At 44.6% G+C, this 17,092-nt stretch overlaps 1 protein-coding gene across 1 annotated transcript in view; it reads right to left on the bottom strand.

Moving 5' to 3' along the window:
* Positions 1 to 17,092, bottom strand: part of LOC140202453 (platelet-derived growth factor subunit A-like) — a 78,187-nt gene that overhangs the window by 31,944 nt on the left and 29,151 nt on the right. Inside the window, exon 5 of the mRNA XM_072267318.1 lies at positions 5,224 to 5,411. Within this exon, the coding sequence (XP_072123419.1) occupies positions 5,224 to 5,411 (188 nt within the window). The remainder of the gene's footprint in view (positions 1 to 5,223; positions 5,412 to 17,092) is intronic.

Here is a 17,092-nt window from a genome sequence, read left to right as displayed (position 1 = left end):
ATGGGGGGAATCAAATTACTAAGTAAATGTTTTTATAGAACACTCATGTGGAACACTTAACCATTAAGGGTGAACTGAGTACTTAATTATTTAATCTTATTTTTGCATGACCAGCATAGATTGTCCACCTCCAACTACCTTTGAACTGGGAGGATATTTTAGTGGTGAGTTGAGAATTAACCACTTTGCTCTGAGACTGGAGTCACATACAGAAGTGATCAGATATGTACAGTATCCTACAAACAAGAGAATATGTGCAGATGCTGGAAATCCAAGCGACACACACAAAATGCTGGAGGAACCCAGCAAGCCAGGTAGCATCTATGAAAAACAGTATAGTCAATGTTTCAGGTCAGGACCTTTCATGAAGGGTCTCGACCCAAAACATCAACTATACTCTTTTCACAGAAACTGCCTGGCTTGCTGAGTTCCTCCAGCATTTTGTGAGATATGTATATTAGATTATTCCCTAATTATCTGTGAACAAGATGCTTTTTTTAAAGTCAAAGTCCAAGATAAAATTATTATCAAAGAATGTATATGTCACCAAATACTACCTTGAGATTCTTTTTTTTTTCAGGCATTTACAGGAAAGTGAAGAAATATAATAGAATTTATGAAAAACTATATATAACTAAAGATGGAGAAACAACCAGGGATGAGAAAAGACTAATTCAACTCCCATTTCAAAGTTGCTGGTGGAACGCAGCAGGCCAGGCAGCATCTCCAGGAAGAGGTACAGTTGACGTTTCGGGCCGAGACCCTTCGTCAGGACTAACTGAAGGAAGAGCTGGTCCTGACGAAGGGTCTCGGCCTGAAACGTCGACTGCACCTCTGCCTAGAGATGCTGCCTGGCCTGCTGCGTTCACCAGCAACTTTTATGTGTGTTGCATGTTTTCCGCATGGGTTTCCTCAGGGTTCTCTGATTTCCTCCCACAGTCCAAAAACTCACCAGTTGGTGGTTTAATTGGCCATTGTAAATTGCCCTGTGATTAGGCTGGGGTTAAATTGGGGGTAGCTGGGTGGCATGGCTTATTGGGCCTGAAGGGTCTGTTCTGCGCTGCATCTCAATAAGTAAACAAACAAACAAATTGTGCAAATAGATAAAACTGAGAACATCAGTTGTAGAGTCCTTAAAAAGGGGAGTCTGTAGGCTATGGAATCAGTTCAGTGTTGAAGTGAGTGAAGTTATCCATGCTGGCCCGGGAGGGTAATTACTGTTCCTGAATCTCCACCTCCATCCCGATGAGAAGGGAGAAGCCTGGTTGGTGGGGGTCCATGATGATGGATGCTGCTTTCCTGTGACAGTGCTGCTGGTAAATGTGCTCAATGGTGGGGAGGGCTTGGCCTGTGGTGGACTGGGCTGTATCCACCAATTTCGATAGACTTTTCCATAAAATTATTGTGCTTATTTTATAACAACCCAATTATTTCATGAACGCCATTAGCCTAGTTTTTGTCTTTATTCCCAATTTACTTCATTGAAATTACATTTCCCAGCAATTTGAACCTGCAACTTCCTGGGCACCTGGATTCAAGATCGTTTATTGTCATTCTTCAGTTCACAAATGTGAAGGGGAACGAAATGATTATTATTCCAGATCTGATGTCGCATAAAAAAACACAATAAGCATAAAGAACACAATAAATGTAAATATAAAAGCAATCCTGTAACGGACAATGTACAAGTAGCTATTATACATAGACTGATTGTAAAGTGACACTGGATGATGTGTAGGTAGTGACGGTGTTGGTGGGTTGGGGAGGATTAGTGGATGGAGGTGTTGAGCAGCCTGACATCTTGGGGGAAGTAACTAGTGTGGATGCTGTGTAGCCCCCTCCCTGATGGGAGGGATGGCGGTGGGTGGGGAGGGGGGGTTCCTTCATGATGTTACTGGCCTTTATCTGGCTTTCTGTACATACTATACTATATGCCCTCGATGGCAGGTAGGCTGGTGCCAGTGGTGCGCTGGACAGTTTGACTATCTGTCGTAGAGCCTTCCCATCTGCTGCAGTGCAGTTTCCGTACCATGCAGTGATGGAGCATGTTAATGCACATCTGTAGGTCGTATGCAGTTTCTGTACCATGCAGTGATGCAGCATGTTACTGCACATCTGTAGGTCTTATGCCAGTGACCGAACTACCCACGGCCGGCATTTACCCAGACATGATCACACTTCCTTCATGGGATTGCCATGATATTGCATAAACAATAGAAAGAGCTGAAGTTATTGTAACACTAATAAAAACAGCTTGACAAAGCCGGTAAGATATTTAATGAGTAACCAAAAAGCAATTTTTTTGCTTCCTTCTCAGAACAGAGTTAAAAGGCAAATGGTGTCCAAAATTAAACAGCTTGTTCAATGCCTGGATGAAAATATTTGGTAATTTATTCAGCAATTATAAACTATTGCCCGTATCAAATTCACAACTTGGCAAAAACCAGAAATGTCTGCTGGTATCAAAACTCACTGGCTGATGTGCTTTAAAGTCTTTGGCAAGTGATCTGATTTTTCCTGAGTCACTGACGATACAGTAATAAGTTATAAGTAAGAAATCACTATACTTCAATCAGTTGAGTTTCTTAATAATGCTATTAATTTTATTCATTTACACCTCCTCGATCCTAGATTTCCTCACATGCAGACCCCAGTCAGTTCTGATTGGCAACAACATCTCCTCCACAATCTCCATCAGCACTGGTGCACAAGGCTATGTCCTCAACCCCCTGAAATCCTCACTTTATACCGACGACTGTGAGGCTAGCTACAGCTCTAATGCCACATCTGGGTTTGCCGGCGGCACCACTGTCATTAGCCGAGTGGAATTTCACTCACCCCAATGCCGAACTGACTCCATAACCTACAGACTCACTTTCAAGGACTCTACAACTCATGTTCTCAATATTTAGTATTTACTTATTTATTTTACTTTTTGTATTTCAGCAATTTGTTGTGTTTTGCATATTGGTTGTTTGTCCATCTTTGGGTGCAGATTTTCATTGATTCTACTGTGTTTCTTTGTATTTACTTTGATTAGCCACAAGAAAATGAATCTCAGGGTTGCATATGGGTGACATATATGTACTCTCAGATAATAAACTTACTTTGAAATTCGTCATCAGCTGGCTCAACATGGTCACTAAACTACTGATCTCACATAGAGCAATGACCCACATTTCTAACCATCTATGATTCATAGGCCAGGCTCCCTCTTTGCACTTAGAGAATGCTTGGTAAATGGAAGCATTCATCAAAAGATACGTTTTCCAAAAAAAAAGAAATGCTTCTATTCAAATCTGAACGCAATTCATTACATCAAAGGCCATGTGGTAATATATCATACATAAAAAACAACTAAATTCTTTACCCACCCTGTCATCTCCATTATAAGAGAGGAGGCTGGTTGATTTCGTGTTCTATCGTGACCTTTAGTATTTTTTATTTTTGATACTTCACATTAAATATATTAAATGTATGAGAATATAGAAATTAGAACAGTACAGCATAGGGACAGGCCCTCAGCCTATGATGTTGTACCGAACCAAATAAAATAGTAATCAGTTATGCCAATACAGTGTCCATATTAGCCATCCCACCCTGCAAAAACCCATTTCAGGGAGGTAGCACCCCCTTCCCCCGCAACTCCATATCCACACACCCCCCCCACCCCCGGTCGACCTCCAAAGGTGTATGTAATACTTTGTTTAGTGATTTTGTCCAATCTGTAAACCCAGTTGTGTACATGCAGAAAATGTGACATTAAAATATGTTATTATCATGGAGTCATTTTTTTTTATCCTATTACAACTTTAAGCAAGTCTACAGGGAGTTTGGCCTCATCACGTAGGACATCAATACAGTAGCTCCTTAGCAGCTGGCCAGCTAGTTTAAATAACGTTAGCTATGCGGCCCATCATAAACCTTTATCAGATCTCCCCTCAGCCTCTGCCGCACCAGAGAAAATAACCCAAGTTTGTCCACATTCTCGTTACAGCACCAACAACAACCTACATGAAAATAATCACTAATTGTGGTTTTGTTAATAATTGTCTAAAAAGTAAAATATGGAGATGAGAAATTCTGCAGATATTAGAAGTCCAAAGCAACACACACACACACAAAATGCTGGAGGAACTCAGCAGGTCAGGCAGCATCTATGGAAATGAGTAAACAGTCGATGTTTTGGTCCGAGGCCCTTCTTCAGGATTGAAAAGGAAGGGGGAAGATGCCAGAGTAAAAAGGTGGGGAATGGGGGAAGGAGAACAGCTAGAAGGTGATGAGAAGCCAGGAGGATAAGAAAGGCTGGAGAGGAAGGAATCTGAGAGGAGAGGAGAGGAGTGGACCATAGGAGAAAGGGAAGGAGGAGGGGACCCAGTGGGTGGTGATAGGCAGCTGAGAAGAGGTAAGAGGCCAGAGTGGGGAACAGAAGTGGGGGAAAGGCAATTACTTTTACCTGAAGGAGAAATCAATATTCATGCGGGTTGGAGGCTACCCAGACAGGATGCAAATTGTTGCTCCTCCGCCCTGAAAGGTGGCCTTGTCATGGCCCAAGAGGAAGTCATTACGGCCCCACGTCAGAACGGGAATGGGAATTAAAATGTTTAGCCAACGGAAAGTTCCACTTCTGGCAGAAGGTGCTTCACAAGGTGGCCCCCCCCCACCCCATTTGCAACGGGTCTCACCAATGTAGCGGAGGCCACAACGGGGGCACCCGACACAACAGACAATCCCGGCAGATTCGCTGATAGGGCTGTTTGGGGCCCTGAATGGAGGTGAGGGAGGAGGTGAGTGGGCAAATGTATCACACTGGCCGCTTGCAGGGAAAAGTGCTGGGGGTGAAAGGTAAAATAACTCATTTTATTATCCAATGATGCTGTTAAATTTTCAGAGTTTCCCCTACCCCTCCTCAGCAGCTAAACTTCTGTGGGGTATAAATGATCCTTTTTCCATTTCTTTTCCCTGTGCCAGAAACAGACAGACCATATCTTTGTTTATTTTTTTCAGAAATGTATTCTCCAGTCTTTAAAAGAACCAATTAAAATTGCTTTCAGACTTCACCAAAAGATGAACAAGATGAAGTCAAGCTATTTTTCGCATGCCCCGTGCCAAGGTGGACCGTGTCCAATTTTTTCTCCCCACTCCCCCTCCTCCCTCAGAACAAGATCACGGGCGTCTGGAGTTCGGTTACAATGCAGTCTGCACAGATCTTTTGTTTCTCACCTTGACACTTCGGTGGTGTATCCGAGAAGGCTGGCACCTAACACTGCCGGTGTTGCAGCAACCGGTGCACCGCCTGACCTCCACGCAGGCTGGCCATATCATGAAGTTGGCAGATGTCGGGTCTATCTGACTGCGAGGTATTTCATAAATGACCGTCCTCGTTCGGCACACTGCAGGCACAGCTTCTTCTGAAAAGTTTGAACAAAGTCGCTTTGAGTGCTTGGCTCAAATCAAATTATAAAGACAATTTCCTTTGAACCCTCAAGACATTTTTTTATACACAGAGAAAGCATTCAGATCTTATAACCCTGCTTCAACATCAACAAAATATGAATTCTAAGCACACAGAGGAGAAATTTGTCATCAAAGCGTATTTGGAAAAGTACTGAAAACACTTTTTCACGGATTTTTTTTCCCTCTGGTTTTCCTTTCTATGTTCATTCTTCTTCCCACAGACAGTGGGAATACAGATTTGGGACTATCACATATCGAACTAGTCAGTTGTGTGTGAACCTAATTGTTCTTCACTAGTCAGGACGTCAAAGGTTATGGGGAGAAAACAGGAGAATGGGGATTGCAAGGGATCATAAATCAGCCATGATGGAAAGAAGGAGCTGACCTGATGGGCCAAATAGCCTAATTCTGCTCATATACAGTACTGTGCAAAAGTCTTGGGTGTGCGCGCGCACACACACACACACACATATATATATATATATATATATATATGTACCTAAGACTCTGCACAGTACTGGAGTAATTTTATGTATTGCATTGTACTGCTGCCACAAAAAAAAACAAATTTCATGACATATGTGAGTGATGATAAACCTGATTCTGATAGGAGTCTCTATTGTGGACTGAGAATGGGGAGGGGACAGGGAGAGGGGAATCATGGTTGAGAAACGAGAAAGGGAGAGGGGAGGGAGTGGGAAGCACCACAGAGACATTCTGTAATGATCAATAAACCAAATGTTTGGAATCAAATGGCTCCTGGTGTCTCAGGGCTGGGTGTGTCTGCACCCAGTACTACACCCCCCCCCCGCCCGTCCCTGGCACTACTTCTCTGCCACCTGTCCCACGCCCCTCCCATGATGCTCCACCCTCGCCATTCCCAACATCGTTTGCTCCCGCAAGATTTACAAGCGCACTGTCCGCTCCATGTTGACAAATACAGTACTGTGCAAAAGTCTTAGAACATAGAACATAGAAAACCTACAGCACAATACAGGCCCTTCGGCCCACAAAGTTGTGCCAAACATGTCCCTACCTTAGGAATTACTAGGCTTACCTATAGCCCTCTATTTTACTAAGCTCCATGTACCTACCTAAATGTCTCTTAGAAGACCCTACCGTATCCACCTCCACCACCGTTGCTGTCTTAAGCACCCTAGTTATAGATATGTGCCTGAGGCTTTTGCATTTGACGTGAAATGCATTTTTTGCCACAGTAGTACAATGCAACAACTTAAAAATTACTACCAATTACAATTACTAGCAATCCCAATTACTACCAAGTACTGTTTTCCAAGCTCCTGTACCTCCTCCCCAATGGCGGTAATAAGAAGAGAGCAAGTCCCAGGTGGTGTGGGTCCTGAATGAAGTATGCCACCTTCACTAAGAAGATAAAGGATCCAGAGAGGGGCAATTTTTTTGTGCGTAGCTCCCACAGGAATCATGAAATACTCCCAATTGGAGCTACTAATCTGCAGCCACAGAGACTGAAGTACCTAACACTGTTTCACATCTAATCCTAATTTTTTAAATTCGTATTTCAGGATTTTGATTGGAACTGTCAGGACCTGCAAACCTTTGCCCCTTGATGGTAAAGTCACTTTATTCATTTAGTGATACAGCATGGAGCAGGCCATTCTGGCCCTTCGAACCACTTCACCACAACAACCCCACAACTCTGATCGGGGACGTTTTCCCTCTCTCTGATTCGCGAATGTCTGCGAAGAGAAAGGATTTCAGCTTGTATACTGTGTACATTCTCTGATATTAAATTGAACCATTGAACCTTTGAACCCTAACCTAATCACGGAACAATTTGCAATGACCAATTAATCTACCCGGCACGTCTTTGGACTGCCAGAGGAAACCAAAGCACCCGTGCATTCCATGGGGAGGGGGAACAGAAACACTTTACAGAACGGCACCAGAATTGAACACTGAACCACGGTATAGAGAGAATGTACAAACTTCTTACAGACAGCAATGGAACTGAACCTGAGTCACTGGCACAGTAATAGAAATCCACTCCCATGCTGTTAGGTCCTGTTACCTCTGTACAAGGATACCTAATTCCCTTCAAACATCAACATATAACAATCGGTCAGCACTTAAGCAAGTCTCTTTTTGTTGACCAGAGTGGATGAACTCACAACTTCTTCTGTTGTACACTCAGTGGACACTTTGTTACGGACACCTGCTCATTAATGCAAATAGATAACCAACCAAGGACTAGACAGAGTAGATGTGGAAAGGATGCTTCTCATGGTGGGAGAGTCTCGGTCAAGAGGGCACAGCCTCAGGATAGAGGGGCATCCATTCAAAACAGAGATGCAGAGAAATTTCTTTAACCAGAGGGTGGTGAATTTGTGGAACTTGTTGCCACATGCAGCTGTGGAGGCCAGGTCATTGGGTGTATTTAAGGCAGAGATTGATAGGTTCTTGATTGGACATGGCATCAAAGGTTACGGGGAGAAGGCCAGAAAATGGGGTTGAGGAGGAGGGAAAAAAGGATCAGCCATGATTGAATGGCGGAGCAGACTTGATGGGCCAAATGGCCCAATTCTGCTCCTATATCTTAAGGTCTTAATCACATGGCAGCAACTCAATGCATAAAAGCATGCAGACATGGTCAAGGAGTTCAGTTGTTGCTCAGATCAAACATCAGAATGGGGAAGAATTGTGATCTAAGTGACTTTGACTGTGGAATAATTGCTGGTGCTAGACAGGGTGGTTTGAGAATATCTTCTGGATTTTCATGCACAACAGTCTGTAGACTTTACAGAGAATGATACGAAAATGTCTTTTTAATGAGCGAGTTTGGGGAGAATGGCCAGACTGGTCCAAACTGACAGGAAGGTGACACTCAAATAACCACGCGTTACAACAGTGGTGTGCAGAACAGCAACACACACAGAACTCCAGTGATTTTCACGCATAACAGTCTCTACAGTTTGCAAAGACCGGTGTGAGAAAACAAGAGAAAAATGCAGTGAGCAGCAATTCTGTGGTTGAAAACACCTTGTTAATGAGGTAGATCAGAGGAGAATGGCCAGACTGGTTCAAGCTGACAGGAAGGCAACAGTAACTCAAATAACCACACGTTACAAAAGAGGTGTGCAGAAGAGCATCTCTGAATACGCAACATATTGAACCTTGAAGTGAATGGGGTACAGCAGCAGAAGACCACAAATATACACTCAATAGCCATACTCTTGTTCAGTCCTTTAGATGTTTTATTTTACATTCAAGTCTTTTCTTCTTACTCTAATGATTCAAAGTCACTCTGGATTCATCAATCAGTTGGAAAGCTACTCCATGCTTCCAAATCTTTCTGCCTGCCTTCGGCACCTCTCGCTGGCTGAATACATTGGCCACCATACCAAGAGTTCTCCAATGAAACATCTTCTCCCGTCGTTTTTAACAAAGGAATTTCAAAACACCATCAACAAAGAGAAGATAGATGGTATAACGGAGCTAAAGCCATATATCTGCATAGAAATCATCGAGAAATGAGAACACCACAACCTTCTTGCCATTTAGGCAGATAGCGAAAAGGATTTAAATGTCACTTTGCTGTTCTTTTTGACAATGCACTATCTCCAATTATAGCTCAAGGGTTTTGGACCAGACTTAAATTACAGTCTGAAAAAACCTCCCCCAGATCATCCTCAGGAAAGGATGCTTTCTGTCTCTAAAATCAGTATCTATAGCTTTTCTTTAGGAATTTCTTTAGCCAGAGAGTAGTGTATCTGTGGAGGTCTTCTTTATGTATATTTAAGGTAAAGGTTGATAGATTCTTGATTGGTCAGGGCATGAAGGGATACAGGGAGAAGGCAGGATATTGGGGCTGAGAGAAAAAAATGGATCAGCCAAAATGAAATGGCAGAGCAGACTCGATGGGCCAAATGGCCTCATTCTGCTTCTGTATCTTGTGGTCTGTGGTCTTTTCCTTTGGTATTTGCCTAGGAAATCACAGCACTGAGATAACACACTCAAAATCCACAATTGTTTCCCCAAAACAGCCCAGAAATCGAAAAACCATGAGACCATAAAGTATAGGAGCAAAATTAGGCCATTCAGGTATTTCAGCCCATTGAGTCTACTGCCATTCAATCATGCCTGATTTATTTTCTCTCTCAACCTCATTCCTTCTCCCAGTAACCACTGATGCCCTTAGTAATCAAGAAGCTATCAACCTCTGCTTTAAACATACCTAATCACTTGGCCTCCATAACTACCTGTGGCAATGAATTCCACAGATTCACCATCCTCTGGCTACTCGGGAGTAGGATTCCCTAGAAGTGCTGGAATTCTGACACAGTTCTGCAGGAAAATCTGAACAGCACTTTGATGTACACTGAAAAGGTTCCAAACGTTTCTCTGGTGTCTCCTCTGCCTGGTGTGGATGAGTGTGAGGAGAAAACGAGACCAGCCATCCCACTGATCCTGTTTGCTCTCCAAAGTGCCTGCTACGAAACAGGTTCGTGCAGCCCAGCCACACTGAATCTACTGGCAGCAATGATGGGCAATGGACATGTGGAGATTTACAGTAGATACAAAATTATGAAATTGTGAGGGATATAGATAGGGTAAATGCAAGCAGGCTTTTCCACTGAGGTTGGGCAAGTCCAGAACTAGAGGTCATGGGATAAGGGTGAAAGGTGAAATGTTTAAGGAGACCATGAGGGGGAACTTCTTCACTCAGAGAGAGTAAGGATAAGCTGCCAGTGGAAGGGGTGGATGCAGGTTCGATTTCAACACTTAAGAGAAATTTGGATAGGTACGTGGATGGGAGGGGTATGCAGGTCAGGGCATGAAGGGATACAGGGAGAAGGCAGGATATTGGGGCTGAGAGAAAAAAATGGATCAGCCAAAATGAAATGGCAGAGCAGACTCGATGGGCCAAATGGCCTCATTCTGCTTCTGTATCTTGTGGTCTGTGGTCTTTTCCTTTGGTATTTGCCTAGGAAATCACAGCACTGAGATAACACACTCAAAATCCACAATTGTTTCCCCAAAACAGCCCAGAAATCGAAAAACCATGAGACCATAAAGTATGGGTGCAGATCAATGAGACTCAGCAGATGAATAGTTTGGCAAGGACTAGATGGGCCAAAGAATATGCTTCTGTTCACCACCTCTACTAAAGAAACTCCTCCTCATCTCTGTACTAAAAGGAATTAATGCCCACTTCCATCATTTGACCACATCACCCGCCTATTATTACTGTTCATCCAGTAAGCAGCAGCATCCATGAAACATAGAGGTCCGGTTCTAACATTTAACGATGTCACTAAACCATAGTAAGTATCTTTTAAGACCATAAGGCATTGGAGCAGAATTAGGCCATTTGTCCCAGAGTCTGCTCCACTATTCCATCACGACTGATTTATTATCCCTCTCTACTCCGTTCTCCTACCTCTCCCCTAAGCCTTCAATGCCCTTCCTGATCAAGAACCACAACCTTCAACACCTTTACTAATTAAGAATCTATCAACCTCTGCTTTAAATATACCCAACGATGTGTGCTCTACAGTGTCTGTGGCAATGAATTCCACAGGTTCACCACCCCCTGGCTAAGAACCCCTTCACTCTTCTGAATCAAGTTTGATAAAGTACTTTTCTGCAAAACAGCACATGAAAAGAGGCATTGGACTAACAGTGGATGTATCTGACACATATACAGGAGCTCCAAAGGAGGGAGAAAACACAAGTATACAATGTGTATAAACCCATGAATACTTCCTCACTATTTCTGTTCTATATTTACACTATTCATTTCTTTTATATATATATATACACACACATATAGAGAGAGAGAGAGAGAGAGAGAGAGAGAGAGAGAGAAAACGCGCACGCACATGGCCAAGTGGTTAAGGCACTGGACTAGCGACCTGAAGGTCGTGAGTTCGAGCCCTAGCCGAGGGAACGTGTTGTGTCCTTGAGCAAGGCACTTAATTACAATTGCTCTGCGACGACACTGGTGCCAAGTTGTATGGGTCCTAATGCCCTTCCCTTGGACAACATCGGCGTCGTGGAGAGGGGAGACTTGCAGCATGGGCAACTGCTGGTCTTCCATACAACCTTGCCCAGGCCTGCGCCCTGGAGAGTGAAGACTTTCCAATCCAAGCGCAGATCCATGGTCACGCAAGACTAACGGATGCCTTTACTATATATATAGCAGCATGATGGAGATACGTCTCTAACAAAGGAGGTGTAAGGTGCTCCTTCCCTCCATTAGCCCGCAGGTCACCCTTGAGCGAGGTGCAGAAACTGGGAGCAGGTGTTGAATGGTCGTACGAGCAGCTGGTGCACAACACAAGTCCTGGTTATGTGACCACCGACACCAGACAGACAATCTCTGAAGAGTATTGATAATGACTGGGGTCACCCGTCTTGTAAAGTCACTGCCCAGAAGAAGGCAATGGCCAACCACTACGCAGAAAAATTTGCCATGGTCATAGACTATGATTGCCCACATCGTATGACATGGCACATGAAGAACGAACAATTGTAATTAATAGTATATTTTATGTATTGCACTGTACTACTGCGACAAGTTTCATGACATATGACTATGATAATAAACCTGATTTCAATTCTGACTCTGAGTGTGAGTAATTCTTTCCAAAACAATAACCTCTTATAGTAATTCTGGCGCTGCACATGTGCCTGGAAGGAGCTCGTGGCCCGAATGTGCTCATAGCCTCAGGAGAAGCTTCCAAGAAGGGCTCGGTTCTGGGAAACACCCACTTCGCTCAGTGTAAAATCCAGCTGGCCTCTAGTGCAGGGAAATTGAGCTCTTACACCACCTGTGTAGTGGTGACACAAGTACTCCAGTCGAGTATGATGTTGTCCTAAAAGGTTGGATATCGATGGGTCCTCAGGTGGCTGTAGAGGCTGATCCAGGATCCACATATTCCAGTGCCGAAAGGGCAAGTGTAAGTGGGGTCTGTGGCTCGATCTTTTGTTTTATCTGTCTTTTCTTTCGTAGCTGCCACTTGTTCTCTGTGGCACAGCAGAGGTCCCTCTCGTGTACAGTAACTCCTTTCTGAACAGATTTCCTCCAGGTATAACTACTGAGTGAAACGTCTTCCCAGATTTTAGGTGTAACGTTGAATTTCTTCAGGCTGATTTTGATGTTACTTTTGAAACATTTCCTTTGCTCACCAGGGGACCTTCATTCAACTGGGAGTAAAGGATCTGTTCGGGGAGATGTGATGACATGATCTATCCATTGCAGTTGGTGTTCCTTGATCGTGGTGGAGATGCTGTTCATATTGGCCTCCTCCAGTACGCTGGTGTTAGCGCATCTGAACTTCCAAACAATTGTCAAAATCTTACGTAGGGAGTTTATGAGTTATTGTACCGGAATTGAGTAGCAGAGCACATCCCAAAACTCAGGCAAAGGTACATGAGCTGAACTCAGAGATGCCATTGCCACACTTCAAAGAATACAGTTTCATGCTGCTGTCCTACCCCGCAGCCATCTTTCTAGGCAGGGAAAGCAATAATAAATAAGCCACGATCGAATGGCGGAGCGGACTCGATGGGCCGTATGGCCTTATCCTGCTCGTATGTCTTACGGAAACTGCAGACCCAGTGGAAAAGGTCCAGCAAGTCAAGAGTTCAAGGCCTGACGTTCGGAATCCTGTCATCAGCTTCAAGGCCTGGTGTTCAGGGTTCTGTCATCAGCGAGCCCAGAGTTTGACACCTGGAGCTCAGGATCCCATTACCTGTGAGTTTGAAGTTCAAAGCTTGGGGTCTCAACTTTATCGAGTCCATAGTTCAAGACCTGGAGTTTGGGGTCTTGTACAGAGTTCAAGGCCTGGAGTTCAGTGTCCTGTCATCAGCGAGTACAAAGTTTGAGGCCTGGAGTATGAGGTCCCATCATCGGTGAGTCCAGAGTTCGTGGCCTGGAGTTCAGAAGCCCATTATCAACTAGTCTGTCGTTTGAGAGCTGGAATTCAGGGTCCCATCATCAGTGGGATCTGGGATCGATATCGAAGATCAAAGTCTGAAGGCCAGCCAGAAGTCATTTGGTGACACTTGCTGGGTACATCTTTCGGTCATGTTGGTTGTTGATGCAAATGACACATTTCACCATATGTTTCGATGTATACATGATAAATAAATGAATCTGAATAGGTTCAACATTTTGTACACAAAATTATGAGGGATATAGATTGGGTAAATGCAAGCAAGCTTTTTCCCCACTGAGGTCAGATAGGACTACGACTAGAGCTCATAGGTTAAGGGTGGAAGGTGGAAAGTTTAAAGGGACCATGAGGGGAAACTTCTTCACTCACAAGGTTGTGACAGTGTGGAACGAACTGCCAGCACAAGTGGTACATGCAAACTCGATTTCAATGGTTAAGTGAAGCTTGGATATAGGGATATGGATGGCTATGGTCCGGACACAGGTCGATGGGAGCAGGCAGTTTAAACGGTTTGGCATGGACTAGACAGGCCGAAGAGCCTGTTTCTTTGCTGTACTTTTCTATGACTCACTGGAATTAAGAGGAATGAGGGAGGGATCTCATTTAAACCTACCAAATATTGAATGGCCGAGATGGAGCTGAGGTAGACAGGGTATTTTCAACAGCAGGAGAGTCCAGGACCAGAGGGCACAGCCTTAGAATAGAAGGATGCCCTTTTAGAACAGAGATGAGGAGGAATTCCTTCAGCCAGAGATGAAGATTAAAGACAAAAGTTAGCTTTATTTTCACGTGTACATGAAACATGCAGTAAAATCCATAATTTGCATCGAGAATAGGCTGGAGGCAGCCCACAAGTGTTCCAACGTAGCAGCCCACAACTTACTAACCCTAACCCATATGTCTCTGGGTTGTGGGAGGAAATCAGAGAACCCGGAGGAAATCCATGCAGTCACGGGGAGAACAAGGAAACTCCTTACAGCCAGTGGTGCTGGAAGTGTTACGCCTAGTAAATCTCTGAATTCATTGCCACAGACGAGGCCAAATATTTGCAGAACCCTTTATTCGTAATGACTCCAAAGGATACCAGGAGAAGGCAGAAGAATGGGGTTGAGAGGGAAACTAAGTCAACCACGATGGGATGGCAGAGCAGACTCAGTGGGCTGAATGGCCAATTCTGCTCCTGTGTCTTATGGAAGCATCACTCACAACACGCTGGAGGAACTCAGCAGGTCAGGCAGCAGCAGTGGAAACAATGAGTCGACGTTTCGGGCCGGAACCCTTCATCAGGACTGAAGGAAGAAGGTGGGGGGAGGGTTGGAAGAAGGCTGGTAGGTTCAGTTGAAAAACCAGTAATGTGAAAGACAAAGGGGTGGGGGAGGGGAAGCAGGGAGGTGATAGGCAGGAAAACAATGGGTAGTAGAAGAAGGAGGCAGAACCATGAGGGTGGTGATAGGCAGCTGGAGGAGGGGGCACAGCGAAATAGGGATAGAGGAACGGAGGGGGAGGGCATTACCGGAAGTTGGAGAATTCTATGTTCATACCAAGGGGCTGGAGACTACCTAGACGGTATATGAGGTGTTGCTCCTCCAACATGAGTTTAGCCTCATCATGGCAGTAGAGGAGGCCATGTACGGACATATCTGAATGGGAGTGGGAAGCAGAGTTGAAGTGGGTGGCTACCGGGAGATCCAGTCTGTTTTGGCAGACGGAGTGGAGGTGCTCTTATGGAAGCATACCTGATCACTTAAAGCCGACAAATATTTGAACTTCAGTCTCCCGTGGGTTAACGTTGGTTAGATGTAGCTCCCTTTATTTCGATAAGAGAGGAGTGGAAAGTGACTTAAGACCATAAAACCATAAGACACAGCAGCAGAATTGGGCCATTCAGCATGATCAGGAAGGTTTCACTCTGAAGAAGGTGCCTGACTTTCAGTGACACCTATCTAAGTAAACAAAGTAATTTTTATGGGACCATTGTTTACCTCCAAGTCGCAGCTAAGGAAACACAAAAGCATATTGTGCTGCCAAGGGTGTTTCAGTTTGGACAGTTCTAACCTTGCTGAGCCACTCAACTATGCACAACTTTTTATATTCGATCCCCCCACAGTTTGTGAGCACTGTGGGTGAAGACTCTCCTCTCGCTGGTTGAGGAGACTTGGTATGTCACCAAAGACACACGCCTGTTTCTACAGATGTGTGATTGACAGCATTCTAGCTGATCGTCCCCATCCGGTACGGACGGGCCTCTGCGCTGGATGGAAACAAAAACTGCACAGGGTTGTCAGCTCCGTCATGGGCACTAGCCTCTCCAGCGTCGAAGACAACTTCAAAAGGCAATTCCCCCAAGAAGGCGGCATCCACCATTAAGAACCCCCACCATGCAGGGCATCCCCTCTTCTCATTGCTACCATAAGAGAGGAGATACACGAGCCCGAAGACCCACACTGAACATTTTAGGAACAGCTTCTTCCCATCTGCCATCAGATTTCTGAATGGACCATGTACCCATGAACACCACCTCACAATTTTTGTTCTCTTTTTGCACTAATTATTTTATATACATGTATGTCTCTCCCTGCTAGTACATAGCCTCTCCAACAGCAAGCCTCATATAGTGCCTCCTCACTGGGGACACAGAAACTGAACTCCTTTCGGACTCAGGACTACAGAGGACAGGGAGGAGTTCTGGCCCCTACACACATAGCACACAGGCCCACCGGTGTGTGGACACACCCTGGTGCTCGTGAACCAAATCCCCAGCCATGGGTATATCGCCCCACTGCCTTGTGGGAAGCCTCAGCAAATCCAGAGTGGAGCCCCTAAAGGCATTGAATGTCCTTCCAGCAGCTCCTGCAGCTAAGCTGCTGCCAAATGTATCGCTTCATAAGCTTTCCTTTGGACTACATTGGTGAGGCCAAGAGGGGAATCTTGATGACTGGGCATCTCAGGATCTCCATACCTTGTGATGATGATCATCACCACCCATTGTCCTTCGGGACGGACGGATGCCAACCACCATATATATACACACACACACACATACAATGGAGATATGTCTCCACCAAAGGAGGTACAAGGTGTTCCTTTCCTCCATTAGCCTGCAGGTCACCCTTGGGCAAGATATAGTGCATGCTTAGCCCCCCTCCACCCCTGATCAGGGTCATGTGAAGCCACGGGAGCAGGCGGTGGATGAGCAGCTGTTGCAGATCACAAATCCTGGTTATATGACCACTGACACCAGGCAGACAATCTCTAAAGAGTATTGATAATGGCTGGGGTTTCCAGTCTTGTAAAGACACTGCCCAGAAGGCAATAGCAAACCACTTCTGTAGAAAAATTTGCCAAGAACAATCACGATCACAGAAAGAGCATAATCGCTCACGTCATACAGCATGGCACATAACGAACAAGTAATACACAAATATATATATATATTTACACAGTCTTGCATTATAATGCTGCCACAAAACATGACATATGTCAATGATAATAAGCCTGATTCTGATCGTGACTCCCTGCACTGAGCAGCCTGCTGTCCTGTTTCAGAGGATAATTAACATTCAAGCACATTGCCAAGGCCTGGGATCATAAGAGGACAGACCAGGTAAGGACAACAGATTTCCTTTCCTGGATGGGATGGACTTGCACAGTGGTCACCATTGACCAGATGAAGACACTCACTGTTAGAGGAAAGC

The sequence above is a fragment of the Mobula birostris genome, chromosome 9 (genome assembly GCF_030028105.1).
Source record: "Mobula birostris isolate sMobBir1 chromosome 9, sMobBir1.hap1, whole genome shotgun sequence".
Classification (NCBI taxonomy): domain Eukaryota; kingdom Metazoa; phylum Chordata; class Chondrichthyes; order Myliobatiformes; family Myliobatidae; genus Mobula; species Mobula birostris.
This window is presented reverse-complemented; position numbering and strand designations above follow the sequence as displayed.